Source organism: Sapajus apella, unplaced genomic scaffold, assembly GCF_009761245.1.
Source record: "Sapajus apella isolate SASKATOON/1434 unplaced genomic scaffold, GSC_monkey_1.0 scaffold30, whole genome shotgun sequence".
Lineage (NCBI taxonomy): Eukaryota > Metazoa > Chordata > Mammalia > Primates > Cebidae > Sapajus > Sapajus apella.
In genome coordinates, this window is record NW_022436970.1 from 7,649,490 (window position 1) to 7,676,351 (window position 26,862).

The 26,862-nt window shown below is 41.6% G+C and overlaps 1 protein-coding gene across 3 annotated transcripts in view; it reads right to left on the minus strand.

Moving 5' to 3' along the window:
• Positions 1-21,492: 21,492 nt before the first annotated feature.
• RNF152 (ring finger protein 152) overlaps positions 21,493-26,862 on the minus strand; it is an 80,776-nt gene continuing 75,406 nt past the window's right edge. For all 3 annotated transcript variants that reach the window (XM_032293657.1, XM_032293658.1, XM_032293659.1), the window contains one exon: positions 21,493-26,661. In XM_032293657.1, coding sequence (XP_032149548.1) covers positions 25,915-26,526 — 612 coding nt within the window. In that variant the 5' untranslated portion in view covers positions 26,527-26,661 and the 3' untranslated portion in view covers positions 21,493-25,914. The remainder of the gene's footprint in view (positions 26,662-26,862) is intronic.

Below are 26,862 nucleotides of genomic sequence, written 5' to 3' on the forward strand. Positions count from 1 at the left end.
TTTGCTCTTAAGATTTGATGCAACTGGTTGGATGAGGCCCACCCACATGATGGAAGGAATTTGCTTTACTCAAAGTGTACTAACTTAAATGTCAATCATGTCCACAAAATGCCTTCTCAGCAATATCTAGACCGTGTTTGACGAAACAGCTCGGTACCATAGTCTAGCCAAGCCAACACATAACATTAACTGTCACACTACTGTTAAGGGGAAGAAAAATAGTACCTATATCATAAAATTGGGAAGCAACAATGCATACAAAGCAATGAGGATGGCTTCCAGCATTAATCCTAGCCATTATTATTGTTGCCCATCCCCTATAGTTTCAGTAAAGGATGCTCGTCCATGAGAATTTGGGGTGAGTGAAAGGTTTGGTAAATCTACAGCAGGTGGGCTGTCTTATTCCTTGCACAATTCGAGCGGAGCATTTGGGGTTAGTTTTAAATTGATGTTTGGTTTCAAAAGCAAAAGAACTTAAAAAGAGCTCTGATCCTTTAGACTGAACTATTGCTTGAGAGAGCCATCACCTAGCAACGGGAAAATAATATCTTTCTCCTCCAACAGGTAAACCTCCAGCTTATCTAATTGAAATTTCAGGCTACCTGCCACACTCCTGATAAACTGTCACTTTAAGGGGATCAAATTGTAGAAGCCAAACAAAGCGAGATTTGAATGTGCTACTTTTCAAATGGTAGGCTAATGAGATTTCCATTGGGAGAAGAGATGGGAAGCCTTACAGCTCATAATTTAAGTAGCTTTGTTCCATTGGCATTCACTGAATCTCACAAAAGGAGTCTGCAATAAAATTCCAATTTGACTTCTGTCTAGAGATCAAAGACAAATGTTAAGGCAGAAACAAAGCGTAAATTGTAAGAAAATAAAGAATTATCTAGACTTCTCACCAGGTTGACTTATCTTTTATTCCTCCCTCCCTCTTCGGGAACACGCCCCCCCTCAACATAGTCACCACAAGTGCCACCCATTCCGCGCCTCATTTCATGCCTTTCCATTTCACTGTCACTGCCCTTTTCAGGGTTTCTAATGGGTGTCTCTGACCAGACTGTCCTGATCGAATCCACCCTACGTATAGTTGGCCAGGGTATTCATTGCAAGACACAGCCTTTCCTCATTCCACCTCTCTGCTCAAAAGTTTCAATAGCTGCTATTGCTTTATTTCAACAAAGTTCAAACTCCTTTGCTTGGCATTTAAGCCTTCTTGTGTGATCTTACCTCAAATTTTCCTTCTAAGCTTATTTTTATCTCTTTTTAATCCTCCAATTCCAACCAAGCACAAATTTCTTGTCCTCTCTAAATGCATTCTAAGTTTTTTCTTTTAAACACCCTCCTTTTATACTAGAACCTCTTTGAATGTTCTCTCCCTGAATCCAAGTAATTCTACATACAGTAAACTAGAGTCAAATGCCACAAGTGAGGCCACTTCCTCCAGGAAGCCTGCCTTAATTTCCTTCTCCTAAATAGAAGTAGATTCTCGCTTTCCAGTTATACCTTTGTCGTGGTATTTATCACGTTTAGACAAGTCGACAGGGTACAATGGTTAAGAGCACAGCTTTCTAGCTGTGTCACCTTAGACAAATCATTTACCATCTTTACGTCACATCTTATGTTTGTTTGTTTTGAAAAAAGGAGGTACCCAAGTGGTTGTGAAAGTTAAATAAGTCAAATAATGGAAAGTATTTAGCCCAAAGCCTGGCACATAGCTGATAGTAAATATTAATTCCTATCTTTAAAAAAAAATCATGTTTAACTTATATTATAGTTCCTTTGTATATTCCCCATCTCCTTTTTTTCATTGTAAAATGCTTCCTTTGGGGGCAAAATTTATATCATAATCCCACCTTGTCTCACTCCCCACAGTTCCTTCCACACGTGAGGACTAAAAAAACATTTTAAATGAAAACAATTTATTCAAAATCACACTAATCGAGGCTATGCAAAGCAAAGATTGCCTGTATTTGACTTTACTGGAAAGTATGAAACCACACAGGGTCGACACACTGAAACTCAATTTTTGCAACATTTTATTTCGTTTCACATTTTTTCTTTAAATTTCAATAATGTTTTTCCTATCAATATAAATTGCTGTGACTTCTCAATAACAGTGAACCTTATTTATCCTGTCTTAAAATTTCTAGTTGTCATAGCCTGCCTTCCTCAACTCCAAACCACTGTTCTTCCTAACACATAATATCAGTTACTGAGTTATGGTCATAATTCAACATGGATTCACTGGAAACGCGGTAGCATGAACTTACACAGCTGCTATCTTCTTTTGGCAAAAATGCTTTTATCATCTTAAGGAGAGCCTCCTTGTGCAAAAATAATCAGGCCAATCCAGAAGTCATGAATTCCTCCCTGAGGACTAAAGGATGAATTTGCATGAGTCCATCACACTTCCTGCCCTTTAAACAAGGACAGGTATTGGCAAAAGGATGAGACATGACGGTTTAATGATGTCGGATGTGGAAAATGCCTTGACTTCCCAAGAGATGAAGTCCATTGCTTCATCCATGCTCTAGCCATTGATCATCTAGCCAATCTGCACTTATGAATCACCTTTGTTCTTAAAGACATTCCCAAACCTACTGATTATTGACAACAACCCAACCCATGCTTGGTGCAAACAAACAAACACACGTCTTAAGGTATGATCTATGCACTTGAGGGTCTTACAATCCAGCTAGGGTCATAAGACAGGTTCATTGACTATGTCTTCTGAAACAGAAATAGAGGTGGGGCAAAATAATTAAATTTCCTGTTTTAGAAAATCTGAAAATTTCTGGCAGGCCTACATTATATTATAAAAAATAATATGTGGCTGGGCACAGTGGCTCACGCCTGTAATCCCAGTACTTTGGGAGGCTGAGGTGGGTGAATCACAAGGTCAGGAGCTCAAGACAGGCCTGTCCAATATGGTGAAACCCCATCTCTACTAAAAATACAAAAATTAGCCAGCCATGGTGGCAGGCGCCTGTAGTCCCAGCTACTCGGGAGGTTGAGGTAGGAGAATCGCTTGAATCTAGGAGGCAGAGGTTGCAGTGAGCCGAGATCGCACCACTGCACTCCAGCCTGGGCGACAGAGTGAGATTCCATCTCAAAAAATAATAATAATAGTATGGGATAAGAACAGAGAATGGCATAGACATAATAACTACTACAGGAATGGAGAGATACCAAGGGAGGAAGCTGAAAGACGGAAAAGTTAGACTGAGGAGGTGAGATAAAGGAAAGGTAAGACCAGGCACAGGGGCTCATGCCTATAATCCTAACACTTTGGGAAGCCAAGGCAGGAGGATTGCTTGAGGCCAGGAGTTTGAGACCAGCCTGGGCAGCAAAGCGAGAACTCCGTCTCTACCAAAAAACGTATTAAAACAAAGAGGGAAAGGTAAGACTTAAATCTGATGTAGGGAACTCAAATGGCCACAGAGGTCAAGCAGAGAAGAAAAATGAATGAGATTAAGTGTAGGATAGAACTTTTAATTCTGCATGTCCAATGCAGATGGGGAAGAGGCACTACCCACTCTATGATACTGGTAACACACATCTTCTGATTTTTCAAGAAATGTTAGAAATCCAGATAGTTGTAAGAAATAGCCAGGTTTTAAAATATTGGCAACAAAGAGAAACACGTTTGTAGGTCAAATGAAACACTTTCTGGCTGGATGGCACTGTCACTTTGTAGCTCCAACCCAGGTCAGCTAAATGAGCCACTTTTCCTCTCACCCAACACTTTGCATTTCAATTGACTTCAAGTTTGGTGTATGCAGAATACATTTAACCCCGGTTACACTGATGTAGACACAGTGCATTTACTATGGACAATTCTCTAATTTTGAAGAGAAAACTTAAGATATTTTTCTCCCTGCCACATGCTTTTGCTCTGTCAACAGTAATTGTCCTGAGCCTTTGGTGCACTGGTAAGAGCTGTTGAAAGAGGGCTTGCCCTGATTAATTAAACTCTGTTTGCTGAGAGCAAGTGTCAGAGCCTCTATCACGCTTCCCACCTCTTTGGCTATCTCAGGAGGAAGGTTTGGTCTGAAAAAACTGCTAGCATTCCTCCTCATTTGCTTTTTATTTTACTTTTTTTTTTTTTATGGAGTCTCGCTCTGCTCTGTCACCCAGGCTGGAGTGCAGTGGCACGATCTTGGCTCACTGCAACCTTCACCTCCCAGGTTCCAGCGATTCTCCCACCTCAGCCTCTGGAGTAGCTGGGATTACAGGCATGCACCACCACACCCGGCTAATTTTTGTATCGGAAACGGGGTTTCACCATGTTGGCCAGGCTGGTCTCGAACTCCTGACCTCAGGTAATCTGCCCACCTTGACCTCCCAAAGTGCTGGGATTACAGGCGTGAGCCACCATGCCAAGCCTATTTTAATTGTTTAACTGTGGAAAAATATAAATAATATTATCTATTGTAACTATTTTTGAGCGTTGGTGCCAAGTCAGTGGCATTAAGTATATTCACAGCGTTGAGCAACCATTACTACCATTTATTTCCAGAACTTTTTCATCATTCCAAACAGAAACTTGGTACCCACTACACAGTAACTTCCTATTTCCCCTCCCCTAGTCCTGGTAACCTCTATTCTACTTTGGGTCTCTACGAATTTGCCTACACTAGAAACACCACAGAAGTGTAATCATTCAATATATGTCCTTCTGTGCCTGGCCTATTTCACCCGGCATAATGTCTTCAAGGCCATCCATGCTGCAATTTGCATCCCACTTCTCAAAAATATTGTTCTTTTCCTGCGTATTTCCCTCACCCTTTTCTCTATTTTAGTTGTAAATACAAAAGGAATAATGCTTTTAGCATTAAAACTGCCTAATTATACATCGTTCAAAGCTTTAATTCTCTTAAAAGGAAAGGATATTGATTTACCCAAATCTATGGTTTTCAGACAGCTTGGATTTTAATCTTGCCACCATCAGCTACCTATAAGGCCCTAGGAAAGTTATTTAACCTTTTTGTGCCTTAGTACCCTCATCTGATAAACCAGGATAATAATAATCCCAATATCCAATGTCATACATAACAAGCATGTACGGTACCGGGTAGCACGCATTTATTCAGAAAAAGTCTAGTAATTTCATTCCAGTTCAGGAACTTGTTATAGGACAGAGAAATACTAATCTTTACAAATATGTAAATATATTTAAGTACTCTAACCAATTTATTTAAATTAGTCCTTATTAGTCAATCCAGATGATTTGCTACCCAGAGACTGATGATTGATAAAGGATTATTAGCGGCAAGAATAAGAGCTACCCAAGCTTATGCACATTTCCCCATAAGACATACCCTGGCCTCATCCTCGGCCTTCACACTGAGCATTGGAAACAGAGGACACTACACAGCAGGCTCACAGGGACAACTCTCAGCAGGGAAGTTGACAAAAATATTAGGAAAGAAAGAAGAAAAAGAGGCAGGGAGGAAGAGAGGAAGGAGGCTAGGGGAGGAAGAATCCAGCCTGGTATGGTGGCTCACACCTATAATCCCACACTTTGGGAGGCCAAGGTGGGAGGATCACTTGAACCCCCAAATTTGAACCAGCCTGGGCAACGTAGTGAGACTCTGTCTCTACATAAAATCTAAAAATTAGCTGCGCATGGTGGTGGGTGCCTATAATCACAGCTACTCATGAGGCTGAGGCAGGAGGATCACTTAAGCCCCGGTGGTCGAGGCTGTGATGAGCCGTGTTTGCACCACTGGACTCCAGCCTGAGCAACAGAGTGAGACCTTGTCTCAAAAAAACAAAAACAAACAAACAAAAAGGAATCCAAGCAGAACAAGCTGCAGCCATTCGATGTAGGTGCAGAAATCCTGACTTGCCTTTCAATGGCCCCTGAGAGCATTAGCTTTTCTGATAGCCAAGGACTATAGAAGGTGGTGTGGGAAAAAATGGAAGAACCTATCCCTCTCTCCAGGCAGATCACAATCTAGCAGTGGACAGAGGCGCGTAAGCCAATGAATGCTAAGATGATAAGCACAAGGATAGAAACCCTTAATGTATCAGGGAACCACAGAGGAGGGGCAGCTGAGGTCTGTCTTGTAGGGTCAGGAAAGCTTCCTGTGCATATGACATCTGTGCTGGATTTTGAAAATTTAAGGAGAGTTGCCCAGTCAGACCAGACTGGCAGGCAGAGAGAGACAACACATGGACAAATGCATCCAGAGAACATTTAAAATAGTTTAACGTTGCTGGAGCTTAGAAATAGGCCAGAGGGGTATGTGGTAGGAGGAGTTTCATAAGGAACCTTGGTGTTGTTATGCTAAGCTGCCTGGACCCTGGTCTTATTGATGACAGGGAACCAGAAAACGGTTTAATGAGGAGAGGGGCATGCTCAGAGATCTGTGGTCTTTCAAGGAACGCATGAGCTTTAGTAAAGAGCGGTGGTAGAGACAGAGCAGAAGACAGGGCCATTAGTCAGGAGGAGATTGGAAATTCCTGATGAACATCTCAATTAGGGCAGTGGTCATAAAGAAATAAAAGAAAAATAAACAAATACAGTGCTTCTTTTATTAGTCTTTAGAGTCATTCATTTAACAGGCATTTAATGAGCATTCACCGTTAAGGGGAGAATTTCATTAACATACATTATACTTTTCAGCTTTTCGAAGCATTTTTGCCAGCTTCATTATATTGCTTGATGCCCAGAGTAATTGTTAGGCAAGGAATAGGTTTTATCATCCCCATTTTGCAGATGAAGAAACTAAGGTTCAGAGGGATAAACTCATTTTTCCCAAGGTTAATACAGATAGCAAACTGAAAAGTGTAAGTTAGACACAAATCTGCTTACCGTGGTCCAGGTTTCCTTCTACCATCACTCCATGGAATAATTAGCACAAAACAGTTTCCTGGCCAGGTGTGGTGGAACTCACACCTGTAATCCCAGTACTCTGGGAGGCCAAGGCAGGAGGATCATTTACAGTTGGAAGTTCGAGACCAGTCTGGGCAACACAGTGAGAGCCTGTCTCTACAAAAAATAAAAAAAATTGGCCAGGTGAGGTGGCACACACCTGTAGTCCCAGCTACTCGGTAGGCTGAGGTGGGAGGATTGCTGGAGCCCACGGATTGATGAGCCGTGTTTGCACCACTGCACTCCAGCCTGGGCGACAGAGCATGACCCTGTCTCAAAAAAACAAACAAACCTCCCCTCCCCACAATTTTCCTACTTATGCATCTCCAGAAAATAAAAGTTTGCTCAACAGTATGCTATCAGTCATGGGAATGAAAAATTTTAAAGAAAGTTGAAATTTTTAGCAGGCTGTAGAATTCTCAGAGTTATTGATCTAGACAGAAATGGCTTGGCAATTGGGAAGAAATGCAGAACTGCCTCTGGTTTGCTTTTTAAATAAACAGTGAATCCACTTGCGCAGACGCATGCCTCTGGCACGGTGAATGAGGATTTATGAGGTGCCTGACAGAACGCCTTCACCTCCTCTCTGCTGCCTGGGTAAAAATTCTGCATTAGATGGAAAGGCTAAAAGGGTTGTGAAGATCTGTCTCCATAACTAAGAAAACCAAAAAGCATCTGGTGACCCATTTAGGCTGAATTTGCTTTTAGGCTTCTCTGACATCATGAGAGGTGTGCTGTTGTTCGGCACATTAATCCACACTAATTTTGCTTGGGGTGTCCATTCTCCTGCATCCCAAATATGAGTGCCTTCAAAAGGCCAAGGTCACATCTTCCCCCTCTTGCTAAGCACATCATTTATTTGTTGCTCCCAGACCTACTTGTTGAAAAACATTTTCCATTCAGAAAGTTAAATCTGGCTGATTCTGCCGATGTATTTACATGACTGGGTCTGTGTTTATTGCTATAAAAAGGGATTAGTCCTGCTGTAATAATATTTTCCATTTAGAGAGCACTTTGGGCTGAGAGGCCTATTCAAAGTCTCATTGTTCTGAGGCTGCCTTTTTGAAAATCAGCCACTTTACCCCTTCGAACTTTGGCTGTGAAGACAACAAAAGGCCTCTGGCCCACCTGGTAGAGGGAATGACCTTGAAGAAGGGTATTTTAGCAATTTGTTTCCAGAACCCCTTTGAGAGAGGCTGCCCAAAGGCAAGTTTGGATCCAACCAGTTCACCAAATTGGTGGGAAAAGACTGGCTGGAGAAAAAATACAGAAGAACTGGAAAGCACTTTAGAAACCACCAAGAGGAGGCCGGGAAGGTGGCTCATGCCTGTAATCCCAGCACTTTGGGAGGCTGAGGTGGGTGGATCACGAGGTCAGGAGGTCAAGACCATCCTGGCCAACATGGTGAAACCCCATCTCTACTAAAAAATTGAAAAAAAATTAGCTGGCTGTGTGGTGCCCGTAATCCCAGCTAGTTGGGAGGCTGAGGCAGGAGAATCACTTGAACCCAGGAGATGGACATTGCAATGAGCCTACATCGCACCACTGCACTCCAGCCTGGGGGACAGATCAAGACTCGGTCTCAAAAAAAAAAAAAAAAATAATAAAGAAAGAAATCACCAAGAGGAGTGATTTTCACATTTCCGTTTTCCAGTAGAACTCCTTTTTCCAGACAAAATGTATGCTGGATTGGCTGGAGTGGCCACAGCCTTACCTTGTCATTCCCTGCTGGCTCCTAGCGCTCTCAAGGAACATCCTTTGAAAACCTCTACTGCAGGCGACCTCATCATCTTTCATGTAAAAAAAATGGAGGTACAGAGAGCTAGGTGGCTTGCTCAAAGACTGACAGCAAGTAACAAGAACAGTGTGGCATCCCCAAGGTCTCCTCAGCCAGGAAGGACTTAAAAGGACCAACAACAGCATTCTGGTTTTCTTTCGATTGTTTCAATATTAGTGCTTTTCTCCCAAATGGGAATTTCCAGACCATCTTCGATTCTGGTTCCCTTCAACAAGGGAAGAGTCTTCTTCCTTCCTGGTCCCTCTTTAGTGTGGACTAGCATCTTTCTTTCCTTTTTCCTCCTTGAATCCAGGTTGAAACCTTTGGAGGACACACAGTCATCTGCCCCAGAGCCTTTCCCTTATTGAATCACAAAATAAATAGCCCTCCAGGGGAGGAGCCCAGGCCTTTGCAGGACGGGTAGCAGGTGCCCCTGGCCTCCCTTTGCCCTCACACTGCCCCTTGAGACTCCTCTCTGATTACCCCACTCTTACCCTGGGCCTTAGCAACGCTTCTCTTGTGCATGTCAGTAAAAAGACAAGCAGTGTGAGCCTAAAATGCCCAGATCCAAGCAAGCTATGAGACCAACTTGCTTAACCAAGCATTTCTAGAAGGAAAGTCCTTTTGACTAATGTTTTTAGAGTGTTTACTTACTCTTCATCTATCGCTGGTTCTTGTTTGCCAATCTCAAGCAGATCATTTATATGTGCCCAGAATCTCTGGGTAGTGGGCAAGCTGTAAGAATCCACTGAATAAATAAATTAGTTCCTGAGCCTCTCAAATAAATCCAGTTGAATTAGATGTGTCTAAAATCACTCAGTCTTGAAGAGTAAAGTGGAGACGGTAATGAAATGAGAAACAGGCTCTTTATTTGAGGAAAAAGTAAGAAAAAGGGGAAAAAACTCTCCAAAGGCATGAAAAATTCAAGGAAGCCATGTGTGCACAGAGAATCATTCATTATTATTTGGGGGGCTTTGTCCCCCAACTGCCTTTTCCTCAGCCTCGATTCAGATTCTCTCTAGAAACTCCCATTGAGATTTGAATGCAGGTCTTCGCAAGTGGAGTCATATGGTTACTTGATTAATACTGTATATTCCCAGAGAAAAGGGAAGGTTGTTTCCCCTCAATATCTCCCCCTCAGAAAGGAAAATGTAGCCTTCATTTACATCACGATTGCCTGTCTATTTTGAGGTTCAGGTGCTTTGAAGAACGAAGTTCTACCTAGGTTAGACACATGAGCTAGAAACACGTACACAGGTGAGCACACACACGCACGTGGCAATGCTTTGCTGAGACCCCCCCAATATGCTAGGAACTTTCCTAAGTCTTTTATTTGCCTTAATTGTTTTAATCCTCACAACCACCCTCTAAATCAGCTACTATTACTATCCTGATTGTAACATGAGGAAACTGCTAGTTTTATTTTACTTTTTAAAATGTTTTTTTTAATTTTTTGAGACAAGAGTCTTATTCTGTTGCCCAGGCTGGCATGCAGTGGTGCCATCTCAGCTCACTGCAACTCCGCCTCCTGGGTTCAAGCAATTCTCCTGCCTCAGCCTCCTGAGTAGCTGGGATTACAAGCATCTGCCACCACGCTTGGTTAATTTTCACATTTTTAGTAGAGGTGAGGTTTTCCCATGTTGGCCAGGCTGGTCTCAAACTCTTGACCTCAGGTGATCTGCCCACCTTGGCCTCCCAAAGTGCTGGGATTACAGGTGTGAGCCACCGTGCCAGGCCAGAAACTGCTAGTTGTAGATTCTTATACAGGTTACCTGATATAATTGGTTTTTTAAAATGGCAAATAGAAAAACATAAGATTTAAAACCTGCTGCACAATGAAGGTGAATTATATTTAAAGTGGACATTTCACATCTACATTGACAAAAGTTTACATCATCAAGTTGGCCTACATCATATTTTGCTTTCTTAGGTCTTCTCACTGGGAAGATAAGGTATCAGCTTATAATTTGGATTATTTTATGCTTCGGCATACGCCATATTTACTGAGCACCTACTATGCAGAGAAGACTGCTTTGGTAACCATTGGGAAAACCAGTGATGTGTATCTGATCTTACTTTGGATCTAGTTACAGTCAGGACTGATACATGCTCACACACACTCAAATCTTTCCCCTCCCAGAGCCAGGATGATGTGAGGCAAGGGAGACCCCCGAGGGAATGAGCGCCCCCTAAAATGTTCTATCCCAGGCGCCTTGCCTGCCTCACCATAGTACGGTCCTGCCCCCTCCCTCCTAAACCCATACCAACCAAGCACCATAACTGAATACAACAGAATGGAGTGTGATCCTGTGTTCACATTAATGGACTATGGGGAAAACGCACAGCATCTGTAGATGGTCAAAGTAATAGGGCCGGTGGAGTCTTGACATTAGGTAATTCTGATTAACAACCCAGCTGCCAAGCTAGTCGGCCTTGAGCATGAACATTCTGAGGAAGAGGAAATGACTGTATTGCAGGAAGACAGCTGAACAGAAACAGCTCATTAAAATGGGTTTGATGGGCGGGAAAGAGAAAGTGAACTATTCCCCACAGCAATTGCAAGACTCTAAGTGCAGAAAATGATGAGCTCTGCAAAGAAAAGAGACCCAGCCACCCCAAGTATTCCAAAACTGTCGGTGCATCCGAAGCCTAATGTTACTCAATTGTCTCAGCAGACAATATGACTTAGATACTCATTCATCCAGCAAATATTTACTGAGCAGCAATTACTGTCCTAGGCACTGCAGATGCAGTGGTGAGTGGCAAGAACGGATAGATGCGGTCTATCCGTGACGTTCCGGGCAGGAGCAGCAGGCTTTTTGCTGCCAGTGGTGCCAACTTCAAAATCTCTCATGGGGAAGTCTTCCCCATTTCACCCACATTCACTAATTCTGCTTCTCTGCAAAATTTACATATTCAGTCTATCCTATATTTTGTAAGCAAAACATCATTTACATAAACAGAAGTCATTGTAAAATTAATAACCATTTCCATATAAATCAAAACTATCAATGTCTTCTTTGTGAAGAACTGGAGGAGCTGGACTGAAACTTAAGGAGGTATAAACATTTTACATGGGAATGAATTTTACCGTTCCAAATGTGGGTGATGAGACAAGCAATATGGGATTTTTAAAAAGTAGACAGTTTCTTGGTTGTCTGACATAAAGCTAGAAAGAAGGTGTGATTTGTCCTAAATGGTAGCGACAGAGGGCATAATTTAATAGGGAACTTAACCAGTACACAGTGGGAGCTCATGTATTTCGAATACATAAAAACTGATAGAAATTTATAGAACACAGATGGTCATTATCTTGACTGTATACCGAGCATATTTGAAAGTAAATATCACAACTATTGATTTTATTCCATGAAATTTTATTTCTATTAATATGATGTTTTATGAAACGGAAAATTGCTTCGTTTCTCGTTTAAAGTATTGCCCATGTTCATAAATTCATTTTTTTGTATAATCTTCTAGGGAGTGGTTCTCAATACATGGCCCTCTGCCTACTTGGGAGGGCCAGTAGTTTTTCTTAATGGGTAGCCCACCAATCCCTAAGCTTCTTAAACGAGATCAACTCATTAATAACTGCCTACAGATGTTTTGCTAAATTTTGCATTTTTGAACCAAAATGAGTGCTTTTCAGAGTTTAGTTTAGTGATGGCTCCAATTCTGTATTTTGCTAATTCAGTATTTTACCAACATTGCTAGGCTCCTACAGCATGGGCAAATAGTTGAAATTCCTGCAATTTGTGGGAAGGATACTTATTATCAGTACGGTCTTAAATTGATGATGTTTTTTTAAATTGCTGCTCTTCTTGCTTAATAGCAAATTATTGTTAGTTTTGCACATCATTATCAGTTTAGTTTGTTGTGGGTTATTTTTAACCCCACAATATGTAGTAATGAATATTTATAAATTTTTAGGCTATAATTTTCCAAAACTAGACTCTGATATGTATGCACCACATTTAAGTATGATTCATTCATACCCTTATTGCTAAAGCAGATGCATACATATTTCCCCCATAATTTGCTCATGTGAGAAAATTTCATTGGTAATATGTGCATGACATTTTAGCCTGCAAATTATGTACAATAGACCATCAAGGTAAATCTAATACAGGAATTGGGTTATTTTATGTTTACGTGATGCTGTTTTAAAATAAAAAACAAAACATGAGCTAATGGTTCAATCTTCTTATGTAAATAATGAGCACTTAATTTATAGGTTGGTTAGTTGGTTGGTTTGCCTTGGGCCAGCCTTTGATGATCACTTCAAACCAGAAATAAAGGGAGTAAGCCAAAATAGTGAATTATCATTCACGGCCAATATTCCCCCAGCTACGTTCTACCAGACCCTAACAGACATTCTGCAAGTGATGGATTCTTTACTCAAGTAAATCGGGAGAAAGTGATATATATTACCTTCCCATTTTAGAGATTTGCAGGCCCCTTAGCATATTGTGAGAGTTAATTAATGTGTCAATTGGTTAGACCATAATACTAAAATATTTGGTCAAACACTTTACTGAATGCTGCTGTGAAGACACTTTTTAGATATAATTAACATTTAAATCAGTAGACTTTTCATAATGCAGATTGCTCTCCATTATGTGGCTGGGCCTCATGCAATCAGTTGAAGACCTTAAGAGAAAAAAAGACGGACATCCCCCTAGGAAAGGGGAATTCTTCCAAGAGGCTGGCTTCACACTCAAACTGCAGCATTATGTTTTCCCTGGGTCTCCAGCCTGATAACCTACCCTGCAAGTTTTACACTTGCCACGATCCACAATCACGTGAGCCAGCTCCTTAAAATCTTTCTCCCCTTTCCTGCATCCCACACCCTACATACAATTGGTTCTGTTTCTCTAAAGAACGCTGACTAATCTACATATTAAAGGCTCTGAAAAGTTGTGCAATTAAAAATTAAACGACTTAACCAAGTATTTTCCCATCATATTTAATCACAAAACATTTTTTTATAAAATACCTACTATTAATAATATCTCAAAACATAGCTTTAGACAGGTTTTTTGCACCCTGTGTCAGCAATATTGGAGTCTGTATCTGTTTGATTCACAAACTAGTGGCACAAATATTGGAATAAAAGATTCTGTGCATTCTTTTCTTCTGCCCAGAGCATAGGCAGAAGAAAGTAATTACATGTTATATGAACATGATGAAGCAAATGTCCATTGCAGAGCCAATTTCACATGTAGCTATGTCTAATGAAAGAGTATCTACCTGTAAAATCGACCCTATCGTTGGGCTTTTGTAAAATGCTCCTCTATGTGTATCTTAGTCTGTTTGGGCGGCTATAATAAAACACTACAAATTGGGTGACTTATAAGCAAAAATGTATTTCTCATAGTTCTGGCAGCTGGGAAGTCCAAGGTCAAGGTCCTGAGAGATGTGGCGTCTGGTGTGGGCCTGTTTCCTGTTCACAGATGGTGACGTGTAGCTGTGCGTTCACATAGCAGAAGGTGCAAAGCTCCCTTTGGTCCCATTTGTAAGGTGATTAATCCCATTCAGAAGAGCCCTACCCTCATGACCTAATCACGTCACCAAAGCCCTCACCTTCTAAAAACATTATCTTGGGGTTTAGCATTTCAACAAATGAATTTGGGGGGACACAACATACAGACCATCACAGTGGATATCCTTGGGGACTGGGTTGTCATACTGAAACATCATCAATGGCAGTGTAATTGGCACAAGACAATGTACAAATGGCAGGGAGCCTAACAAGAGAAGCCAACTTACTCCAGAGAGAAGTCTCCATGCCCTATGCCTCCTTTTTCTCTTGTGTTCCCTTCTTGAGTGTGTTTCCAGAAATGTTCCTCACTGATCCCAATTCATCCCTCAGCTCTTACCCTAGAAGCCATTTTTTCCAGAAAGCCTTTTCTGACTCTGTTTTCTACCTAAAACCCATCAGGCAGCCCATCCATCTTTCTTCCTTGTTACATGCATTCAAATCCCCTGCACCTCTTCACTGGACCTGGACATTGTTTACTATCAATGCCTGTCTTTCCTACAAAATGTAAGGTCCACATGAAGTTCAGAACCTGATACCCCAAAGTATGGTGACTTGGCTTACTATTTTAAACCGAAGGAAAGTGAGAAAACTTCAAAAGCAGGAAGGTCTCTCTGACCTTCTCCACCCTCTCTCTCTTGAAGTGGGTCATAGAAACTACAATTCCACCTGCCCCTTCTTCTCTGAAGCAGGCCTTAAAACCTAGGAAGCTCACTCTGATTTTCTTCCTCCTTTCTCCCCTGAAAATCCCCGTGTGACAGATGTGTCACCCTATAACCAGAAAAAAGAAATGTCATGCAGGGATGCCGGGAGGAATCTGAACAAACGGGTCCTACTAAGTTCCCCCCGCCCCCTAGTTTATTACCATTAGACCAGACCCTTTTGTCCACCAATTATACTTCTGCACGACTGTCTGTAAAAATAATGTCTTCTGAGTCTTTGGGTCTTTATGTCTGAAGGCTCCCATGGCACATAAAACTTACATTAAGTAAATGTGATATGCATTTCTCTTATTAATGGGTGTCAGCCAAAAACCTTGTGATGGATGAGGGTGAGAAAAGACGTTTCTCTTTCTCCCCTACATGGTCAGGGGCTGTTTCTACCTTGCTTATCTCAGCAGCCATAGTCCCTGGCCATCGTGGAAACTCTGAGTGAAGCAACAAAAGGTTGAAGGGGGGTTTCCTTCTCCCTAATTTTCCTCATGATTCCATATAAATAATTATTTATGGGCCGGCTCTAGTGCCTCACGCCTATAATCCCAGTGCTTTGGGAGGCCGAGGTGGGCAGATCACATGAGGTTGGGAGTTCGAGACCAGCCCCACCAACATGGAGAAACCCTGTCTCTACAAAAAATACAAAGTTAGCCGGGTGAGGCAGAGCATTCCTTTAATCCCAGCTACTTGGGAGGCCGAGGCAGGAGAATCACTTGAACCTAGGAGGCAGAGGTTGTAGTGAGCTGAGATCACGCCACTGCACTTCAGCCTGGGCAACAAGAGCAAAACTCCATCTCAAAAAAAAAAAAAGAAGTATTCCTTTCTTGGTAGCTAAATCAGAGTATTTTTCTGATTCCTCTTTAAAGATCTTCACCCTCTTAACCTTGAAAAAAAATCTCTGTGAAGAGTCCACGAAATGTTCACATATGCATGCGTATACATTTGCCTCTACATTCACTTACTCTTGCACATAATAACAAATGGTCATGTGCCAACACAATAGTGTAAAGAGAGGATTCACGGAGCAGTAGTTTTGGGAGTGAGAGAGACTGAATCCAATTACAGCTCTATCATTATCTGGGTCAAGTAAAATTGTGCAAAAGTTTTCAAATCTATAAAAAGAAAAGCAGAGGCTCAGTCTTCATTCTAGAAACCCTTCCTCTTCCCCTCTGCCATTTATGCAGCCTAGTCCTATATTGTGCACACTGAAAATGGGTTTCTCTTCCAATAATTCTCTCTGAAAACAAAAGTATTAAGAAAAATAATGTATTGGCAGGTAGATGGGCTTTCATTTCAGGAAATTTGGCGGAGTCATGGAGGGCTGTGTGTGTGTGGAAGGCCTGAGAGTGAGGATGGAATGCAGTGAATGTCAGACCTAGTTACCTTCTCTGTCTGCACCTCCATATCCCTCTGCCTGAGCTTCAGCTACTCACACACATTTCTCCTCTGCAGGGATGCTGGAGCTGGCATGGCCTCATCCTCTCCTTCCAGGCCCACATCCAGAGGCAGAAAACCTGTGCCACCACCAACAGTGTCATCTGAAGAAGTTGCCAATGGTCTATGCCTAGGTCAGATGCACCTACAGGGCTTTCCCAAGACCCCCTCTCCTTTGCTCGGTGCCCGTAAATCTGCAGGTGAGTCTTGAGAACGCAAGACTATAGATACCATTGGCTTCTGGCATGAAGAAGCTAAGACCTGGAGAAGCTAGGGCATCTAAATGCCTTCCTTAAATGCCTTTCTGCCTTCTTCCAATCAAGTCCTTCTGTGGCTGATAGACAGGTTCAAACATGAGGAAGCAACTCTAACAAAGAAATTCCTCCCCACCCACCCACCTCTGCCCCACGCTATTTAAAACCAGGGAAATTCACAGATCAGAAAAGTTTAAATATACCAAATAAATTTTGCACTTTAAAAAATATAGACTAATGTAATACTCCTTGCCTTTTTGTATAAGAAGTGGGTATTGAATCACAATAATGTCTCTTATTTATTTAGGAGGCAAGGTCTCACTCTGTCACTGAGGCTGGAGTGCAGTGGCACTATCAGGCTCACTGTAGCCTCAAACTCCTAGGCTCAAGCGACTTCTAGGCTCAGCGTCATGAGTAAACTGGGACTAGTTAATATCTTCATTAATTTTTGCAGAGACAGGGGTCTCACTATGTTGCCCAGGCTGGTCTCAAACTCCTGGTCTCAAGTTACCCTCCATCCTTAGCCTCCCAAAAAGCTGAGATTATAGGCATGAGCCACTGTGCCTGGTTACATCTCACTTTTTTAAGGCAGAGTTTCGCTCTTGTTACCCAGGCTGGAGTGTCATGGCGCCATCTCAGCTCACCGCAACCTCTGCCTCTTAGGTTCAAACAATTCCCCTGCCTCAGTCTCCCGAGTAGCTGGGATTACAGGCGCCTGCTACCACTTCCAGCTAATTTTTGTATTTTTAATAGAGACAGGGTTTCACCATGCTGGCCAGGCTGGTCTCGAACTCCCAACCTCAGGCGATCCACCCACCTCATCCTCCCAAATTGCTAGGATTACAGGCATGAGCCACCATGCCTGGCCTCACATTTCACTTTTAAAACTATGGGGGTTACTTTATGATTTCTCAGAAAGCCAGAGTATGCTTACACGAGCACCCGTGCCTATCAGGTCATTGATAACTCTTAATTAGGATTAGACTACCTGTTAAAGTAAATTGAAATTCATTCATATGATCCAGTTATCAAAAGACAGGATGCTTTTTATCATAAAAGCCTCTCCAAAATACCCTACTGATGAAAACATGACTTGAAGGACACCTCTCCAGACTCAGGGCCAAGAGGCCAAGAGACTCTGCCTGACTACACAGGGGCTGCATGAAATCGTTCTGCATATGGTGCAACAAGAGAATTCACCTGGGGCCTGGGACAGGCAGCATCATTTCTAAACAGTGAAGGATAAAGGTAGAACCACCAGAAGCATGAAAACCCAACTTGTCAAAACAATCTTGGGCTTACTCAAAAGATGTGTTACCTTCTCTCTCTGCACATCCATATCCCTCTCCATATCCCTTGGCCTCTCAGAGGAGCTACTGGAAAGTCACCTCCCCTTAAAAAATCCTTGGCTCAGAATCTTCTTACTGCTTTATTGTCCAAGTTTACTAAAATCCTTAGAATAACTGATGATGAAACTCTCCACCAATTTTTTCTTTTCTTGGGGTTAGGAGGGGGAAAAAAACCAATGCATGAGTCTATTTGAAATCATTTTATGAATTTTAATCATAGCAAATGTGTTTTAACAGTAGTCATAAAATCAACATTACCACATATACAAAGGACAAGACACCAGTTTGGCATACAAAAATACCATATATTAAAATTGGGTTCATTGGAAAACTCAGGACTGGCTAAGACACCATCTATAACAGAGAGAGCAAGCAAGAATGCTTTTAAGACATTCAGATTTATAAACAGCAGCTTGATATCCCCTTTACAAAGTCAATATTTGGCAACATTTGAACAATATTTTCTACACAGCCCAGCAGCTCATTTATCTGTAGGGCTATTTGGCCCTTAAAAAAAAAAAGCTCCTAAAATAAATAATCCACATAATTGTAAATGAAACACGTCAAGGATTTGAGTTAATAGCCTCCGAGCAGCATTAATCTAGCCATTAGACTGGAGTTTTTGTTATTAAGAGGGCCACGGAACCCACCGCTGAAGCTGTAGATGGAAGGAACCCTGGGCCGCAGCTACATGGCTTATATTGGGAGTTTGTTACAGCCCCAAGCTGAAACCAGCTTCCACACCTATGACTATGGAGTGAGGCAAACACAAACAAGTGGTGGAATGAAAAAAAAATATGACAGCAACCAGGATCTATAAACTGAAATATCCTTGAACTCATTTTCCCAACAGTACTGACATACTCCAGTCAGGAAAGATCCACAGGAATAGGCATTGCCCTCCATGGTTAAGAGGATTCTAGAGTCTTAGAGTTGGTTGTCTGCACCAAAGTGGCCACCAACACCCGAGCGGGCTCTGAAATTGCCTAGTGTGCTAACAATCCAAGCCACGAGCGTAGGACAGGATGATGGGGAAAATGGGGCCTCCTTGGATTCTCATCAGCTGAACGTATTGCCCCATGCGTCTTAAGCATCCTGAATTGAACTTGGTAGTCCATACTGGACTGACAGATTGTGCTTGACTAAGTTGTCCTAGGTGTCCCGCGCTTCTTTCTCCCGCTGGTTTCTGCCATGTCTTGCCTTCAGCTCCTATATGTCTTGTTCTGCAGCTATACTCTCTTCCTTTATTCAGTGTTTTCTCCCTCTCTGGGTTTATCTGCCTGTCCATTGATGTAGACCCAATGCGTCACTTCTCCATCTCCCTCTACTTAATAGTTGGGTTGTCCCTCAAGCCAGAAAATCCTAAGAGGATTTATAAATGAAATCGTCATAGGATTTTCCTGAGGCACAGTGTAAGGTACCAGCTACTGTGTCCTCCCACTATTTAAAAACAGGTAACAGAGGTATCAACTAGATCCCCTTTAAGAGACATTTGTCATATTTATTTCCTTCTGCTTACAGCCCAAGCTCTTCCACCACCATTATATCCAACTGTCTACTTCTGGATTTTCAAAAAGCAAATGTTAAATTAAAAATGGACCATCCCTTTGGAAAACTCCTGTTAGAATAACCCAATAACTCACACCCTGAGGAGATTGCAGAAGACTTTCACACAGGCTACTAGCTCTACATCCCATGGCAATGAATTGAGAGCAGTGTTCTAGAACACAGACAGCAAAAGGGAAGCACCCCCTACAAAAACAAAGACAATGCATGCTGTTGCAGATTTCAAGAGGTCCCTCCGTGCTCTGCCCCAAATATTACTGATTGTCCCTAAAAATATCATAGTATGAAAAATATCAGAAACCTTGGATTAGAATAAAATCTAGCTAATGAGATGGGAGTTTCAAGCACCACTACATCATAGGTGAGATGTATATAGTGGGATATCCCAGGCAGTGAATCCTGAAAAAAAATTGTTGGCTCGACGAAGAAAATTTGTGCAAAAAAATGGGAACCACATTTCAGGGGTTCAGGAATAATGGTGCACTCGCCCCAATCACTTCAGCAGATCCAAAAAATAAGGTATTTGGAAGAAATTAAATGCCCCACCTGCTTATGTTCTTCAACAATCAATGGCTTTCCAATAAAATGTATACAGTAGAACCTACCTCTTCATATATTTGGAAAGTTTCGTGTGTTTATATAGACACTCTCAAAGGTAGTTTGACATAATGTATGCAGCCCATAGCAACAGTTCAGAAATTAACATCTAATCCAATATTGTATAACTCACAAATTGGAAAACATGACTAACATTTTTTAACTTGATTTTTAACTCCAATTACGGCTAAATTGTGGTATGTGTGTGTGTGTCAATTACAGCTAAATTGTGGGGGGTGTGTGTGTGTGTGTGTGTGTGTGTGTGTGTGTGTCAGTCAGTTGTGCCAGAAAAATTAATGGCTTGAATTTCCACTTATCTTTTAGAAGTGTTTCAAGTTGGCTGGGCGCGGTGGCTCATGCCTGTAATCCCAACACTTTCGAAGTCTGAGGCAGGCAGATCACATTAGGTCAGGAGTTCAAGACCAGCCTGACCAACATGGAGAAACCCTGTCTCTATTAAAAATACAAAATTAGCCGGGCATGGTGTCACTGCCTATAATCCCAGCTACCTGGGAGGCTGACGCAGGAGAATTGCTTGAACCTGGGAGGCAGAGGTTGCAGTGAGTGGCAACCATACCATTGCACCCCAGCCTGGGCAATAACAGCGAAACTTCATATCAAAAAAAAAAAAAAAAAAAAAAAGGTTAAAATCCAGCAACTGAACATCATTGTTTTTGCTTTTGAAATAGACTACTACTTTCAAAACAGCTACTGAATTACCTTGACTATCTTATTCTTCTCAATAGTTTCTGTTTTGGTAAAAATTACCTTGTAGGTGACAATTTACTGAGAATGATGGCAACGTCAAGGAACAGCTTCTCCATCTAGGTCAGGGATGACAGACTGACACTTCTTATGTGGAAACAAAATGCTGACTGGTGGGCAGCATTGTTTTTCTGAGAGAAGATAGAAACTGAAGTCTTTTGTGCATCATTCCTCTTGCATCAATAACTTTTGGACTTCTATCTTCCTCTTAGAGTCTAAAGAAAGACTACTATCTTGACAAAAAAAAAATTAAATGATTTTTAAAGACAAGCTAAGGAGAAAAGTCTTGCCAACTGATGAGTTCTTAAAAAAAAAAAAAAAAACTATTTCTGCTAAAATGAAGTAAATGCATTTGGTTTATATTCCATTTGCAAAACAGTGAAAAGCAGACTAACCCATTTTGACAGCAATATAAGTTTTCAAATAAAGGGATGGGAACTCTTCAAATCAAAATCTAGACTGGAATAAATACCAGATTATTAGTAAGAATCTGGTCTTTACAGAAAAAATATATTTCAAACTGAATTTTCTGCTTCCTTTCATTTAGCTAAAAATTAATTCTAGTAGCTTCAGTAACCTTCAAGTCTTTAAATTTCATGGGCAATATGTTTTACTGTTAAAAAAAAAAGTGCCTTTGTGCAAAGCTTCAAATCTTCAACTCTTTCAGTGAACTAAAACTTTTGTTTAAAAAAGAAAGAGACTAAAACAATGTCAAATCTCACTCTAAAAATAGTACCTATGTTTTAGTCTGGCATCTGAAAAATGATGCCCACATATGCCCACACCAAATACAATGACAAGCTGGCAGACTTCAAGGGCAAACAAAAACAGTCTGAACACTGCAAACCATGCTTGCTCTTATATTTGCACCTTACTAATACACGAATGAAGTTTGGATAAGATATTGGAAGTGAACAGGGATTTCATTAGGTTTTTTTTTTTTTTTTCCTGTAACATTTACTTTTTGGCCACAGGACCCCAGACACAATTTCACAGAATAGGTCATGCATAGCTTGCAAGTCAAACATTTTACAGCTACTGTCTAACTACTATTTTTGGACAATAGGTTCACATGCAGCTAATAAGCCCAGAAAAGGGGCTTAATAAAGCACTCTTTCAGCTTCACTGATCATTCCTTGGCCTAAAGTCTATCAGCAACAGTTCCAAAGGGCAGCAATGAATTTTTACTGTCATACTTGAGACCACATGCTTTTTAGGCCCAGAAAGGAATTTTTTACCTTTTGCCAACTACATGTTACTAGCACACAAACTCTTTTTCGCCTCACTGTTACTCCATTAATACTTTGATGCTAGATCCGCAAGCACGATCATCCAGAACTGCGTTGTTCAATATGGCAGCCACTTGTCATATTGAGATTTCAGTTAAATAAAATTTGAAATCCACTTCTTCTCTTGTACTAACCCCATTTTAACTGCCTGAAAGTCCATGTGGCTTGTTGCCATTGTACCAGACAGCACAGGTGACAGAGCATTTCCATTGCCACAGAAAGTTCTATAGAACGGTGCCAATCTAGATCTCAAGGATTATACCATCACCTGGTTTCACCTTCAAGGGACCCGATATGTAAGTCATGCAAAAAATTAAACAATTATATTTTTAAAGAAAATATCTTAGAGCTTTCTGATCCTTAAGAATGACTGGAACTGAGAATCAAGTTGCCTTTTCATCACAACTTATGCCCCAAGTCATTATACAAAATTTTTCCAAAGACAATGCTTTTTTGTAGCATTCTTGGCTCTACTTAACAAATGAAGCATTCTCTTGCTTATGTCAAGATCATTAATAAAGATGAAAATTCATGCTTCTTAGAGTTTACTATTTACACAACACTCACTGTCCTTTACATACAAGTGGGGTGGGAGACTTGGACACCAATGCTCTACAATTTTAAAAATTCAAACAGCATGGTTTGATAGTTGTCTTTCAATGTCTGTACTCATCCCTATGTCAACCCCCCTTTCATTTCCTAGAGAGGTAGATGCTAACTAAAATGAGCACATAAACCTACAGAAAATATCCTTTAAAGCAATAGTTGACTTAGTAAAGGGTATTAATGAACCCTAGAAAGGATCATAGCCAGATAGAGACGTAGACAGACCTGGGATGGAGCAAGAAGACACCACAGTGCAAAGTTCATATCCCCGCTTTTCTGCAGAATTACAAAACAGACCCATCTACAAAATGAAGCCACCGGAGGCTGCTTTCAGCTCTAACTTTCTGTGCTTTTCAGTTGTGACTTTTCATTGATGTGCAAGTAAGAATTCTGGCCTCTTGTGTCAGTGGACTTTGGTCGCATGGGTAGATGTGTTTGTTAAGGGTCATTGGTAAATGCCAGAAGAGACCAGAACAACAGGATGCCAAGTAACATTAAAACTTCATTGAGCCTATAAAATTCTATCTGGCAGGCTGAGATCTCTCTCTCTCTCTCGCCCTCTCATGCGCACACGCGCACACGCACACACAAAGAATGCACACCCTAACAAACAGGTACACAAATAACTGCAGGCAGAATCCATTTAAACAATTTAAACAATGTTTCTTATGTCAATAAGACTCGCAAGAAAAAAAGTAATAATCTGATTTTGGCTGCTATTGTTAAATTTAAGGTCAAGAATCTACCATGCTGCCGATTAATTTTGCGCTGCTTAATGGCAGCTCTAGCACGGGACTGTTTTTAAGTAAAAGTTCTATGAACATTTTTACTATACAGGTTTGCACTAAGAAACACAGGACGCTATCATCACACACATTAGTGTCTGTATCTAACCTACTTTAACAAGTAGAACTCTATCACATACTACACTACAGGGTCGGTCATTTCATACTGTACAGAAACATATGCAGATATCACTCGCAAAATTAATTTGAATATGGCATAGCCTAAAATTGCGAGGGTAAAGTCTATTTGAAATGTAGCATTCTTAATGCAACATTTCTGTGGTGTGTATATGTGTGTGTGTGTGTTTCTCCAAGAGAAACAGAAATTAGGTCAGACATGCATTATGGCAGCCTGGGAGAGTTTGAGAAATTGACACTAACCCAACAGTATATTACGTAATAGAGGAGAGTATTCAGCTAATATGATGCCTAAATTATTAATACCAAATAAATCCTAGATTATTTGTTGTATAATGCCCAATAGCTTACACAATAAAATGGCATTTTAACCTAATTTCTATTTTGAGCTTTCAAATACATTTCCTAAAGGTCTTATGATAAATTTGAAAAATTTGAAAAATCAGAGCTCCTAATTTTATGTTGAATTCTCATGCCAATTAGCAGTATTAGCTTTGTATTCTAGTCATTATGTTTTTGTTTTATTTCACATTAATTCCATCACTTTTATATGCATGTTTTGTGTCGCTTGAAGATAACAGGTAGCATGTAAATAAATTATCTTGACCTCACAGGGCTATTTTCTAGCCTTGCTTTTTAGAATTAGCCCTGCTTCTCTTTCCTTCACTTCCCCCCACCCTCCTCACCATTTTCAGGGATTCAGTGGAACACAAAAACAGTTACATTTATAAGTGGAGTCCTTGTCACATACCACTTGCTTCATGAATTCCATAAAATAAGTTAGATGAGAACTGTAAAGCTCATAGCTATTTCTGAATGCACATGCACCCAGGGATAGGAATTTATCACTTACGTCTAGCAGAGCTTCCTTCATGAGCATCTAGAGACCGTTACACATTTAAGAATATTTGACAGTAGATGAAGAACTGGTCCACTTATTTTGGGAATTTGAGCTGTTGGTTTACCTTGCCACTTTTCTCAGTAAAAACATGTTAAAATACAGGAGATACTCTCTCTTACATCAATAAGAGGAAACTGGAATTCTAATTGGTTTAACTCTCGTGGAAGAGCATCTTTCAAAAAAGAACCACAGACCATCTATTAAAACGCCCGCCCAGGTTGGCCATCAGTCACAACACTCATGGCCAGCGCAAGATTCCCAAACCGGGAGAAAAGACACTGTTCTGTTACTTTCCATTTGCCTCTGACAAAATGCAGGACTCAAATACACAGAGGAGGAGTGAGTGTTGCAGGTGACGGATAGGAGACTCCTCGCTGGGTGCAGGTGCCCATGAAGTGGCCACCGCTTCAGAGACTCGACTCACCCATGCCCAATGAAGTCTTAATCCCGGGATTCTTCTGCAAAGACTCAAACACCTGAGGTAAATCAAATTAGACACACATACATACACACACAAATACACAATATTTACATTTGAAATTCTTATTTTGTGAGATGGCTTGAGGAAAATCAGCATACAGGGTTCCCGCAGGACTGGACATGTCTCACGATTTCTCAGTTTATTGCTCCCCTGTTGAGCTTTCAGTTTCATCAACACGTAGTGAGCTCTAATTACACGTGAAGAAAATGAACGTTCATGACAAAACACAACACATTGGAGACACTTGTTCAAATATTTTCTCCAAAAAAACGACCGTCCGCCTTGACTTGTTTTGTTTTGGTGCCATTCAAAATGTATAAAAAGCCTTAGCAACTAAATGAAGACTGCGTTTCAATAAAAAGAACAAAAAAAAAAAGTAAAGAAGCCAGCAGTGCATGTCTTCACTGGATTTTTACACGGATTCGCAGGTTTAACTCTACTTGTATACATAGCATCTTTGTTTTAATCTACCGCATTTAGAGAAGATCACATTGTACGCACTTGTGCAGTTTAACGTCTAAGTAGACTATGTCTATCTTGTAACATGATTTTCAAAAATCATAAATTACAGTCCATTGAATACATGATTATGAGGATGCATGCAATCATCTTCAAAGCTGTTGCCATCAACACTCAGAACAATTCGCCTGGTATCTTGTTGAGACCTCACCTTCTGCCCTTCGTGTCTGTCTTGGGGTAAATCAAGAGGCAACCCAGAGGCCAGCGCTCAGCACCAAATGGTCAGTGTCGCTCCCCCCCATCTTCTCACCGGGATCTCATCACCAACCTGCTCAACCCCTAAGTTGGCACCCACCAGAGACTTCACTGCAGCTGTCTTCAGCCACAGGAAATCACAGTGAAGCGCTTAGAGATGCAAGACATGTTGTGGAGCACGATGCCGAGGAGGAAGACCAAGACGCAGGCCACCAAGATGACAGTGCACACCCCCGACCAGGTGGAGCTTTTCACCACGCCCCGCCTGTCCTGCTCCTCCTCCGCCGCCTCCTGGGGAGCCCCGCCTTGCAGAGGCTGCTGTTCAGCAGGGATGGTCACCACGGTGACGGACTTCTGCTGGCTCCCGGGCAGCAGGCGGCAGCCCATGTCTCCGGGCAGCAGCGCGCGCTCCTTGGAGATGGGCAGGGGCAGCATGTAGCACCCATTGCTGGGAAGTTTGATGAAGACCGGGGTGTGCTCGGAAGTGTGTGGGATGGCAATGACAGCCAGGACCTCTGGGTCGTCAGGGAGCTGTGACACGGAGAAGCCAGGGGGCAGCTTGGTGACACCACGGCACCAGGGGCACCGCACGTCCTTCTGGCTGGTCCTCATCTGCTGGAGGCACACTGAACAGCAGGTGTGCTTGCAATCCAGCAACTTGGGCCTGCGCCGGGGGCTGTAGTAATTGAAACAGATCTGACATTCCAGCAGGGAGTCCTGGGACAGCGTCTCCATGGTAGACCTTGAGCAGGAAGGTCAAGGCCAAGGTGAGGGGGAAGGAGCTGCTTCTCAGAGGCCGCCGCTCTGCGTCTTTGCAGTGCAGGTGATGGGGAGCTCACAGGCATCCAGTACTCATAGGTGTGTTCATTTCTGAGAGAGACAAATAATGTAAATAATATTAATTATTTCAAAGACGTTGAGATGTCAACAAATCTAATGGATTTATACTGTTGCTCAGAAGTCTTGACATTGGGCCAAAAGCCTAAAAATTTACCACTCTTGACACTATAGGATTCCAATAACGCCCAGTGAAAGGTGAATGAGAGTTGTCTCAGAGAGCACATCACGCCA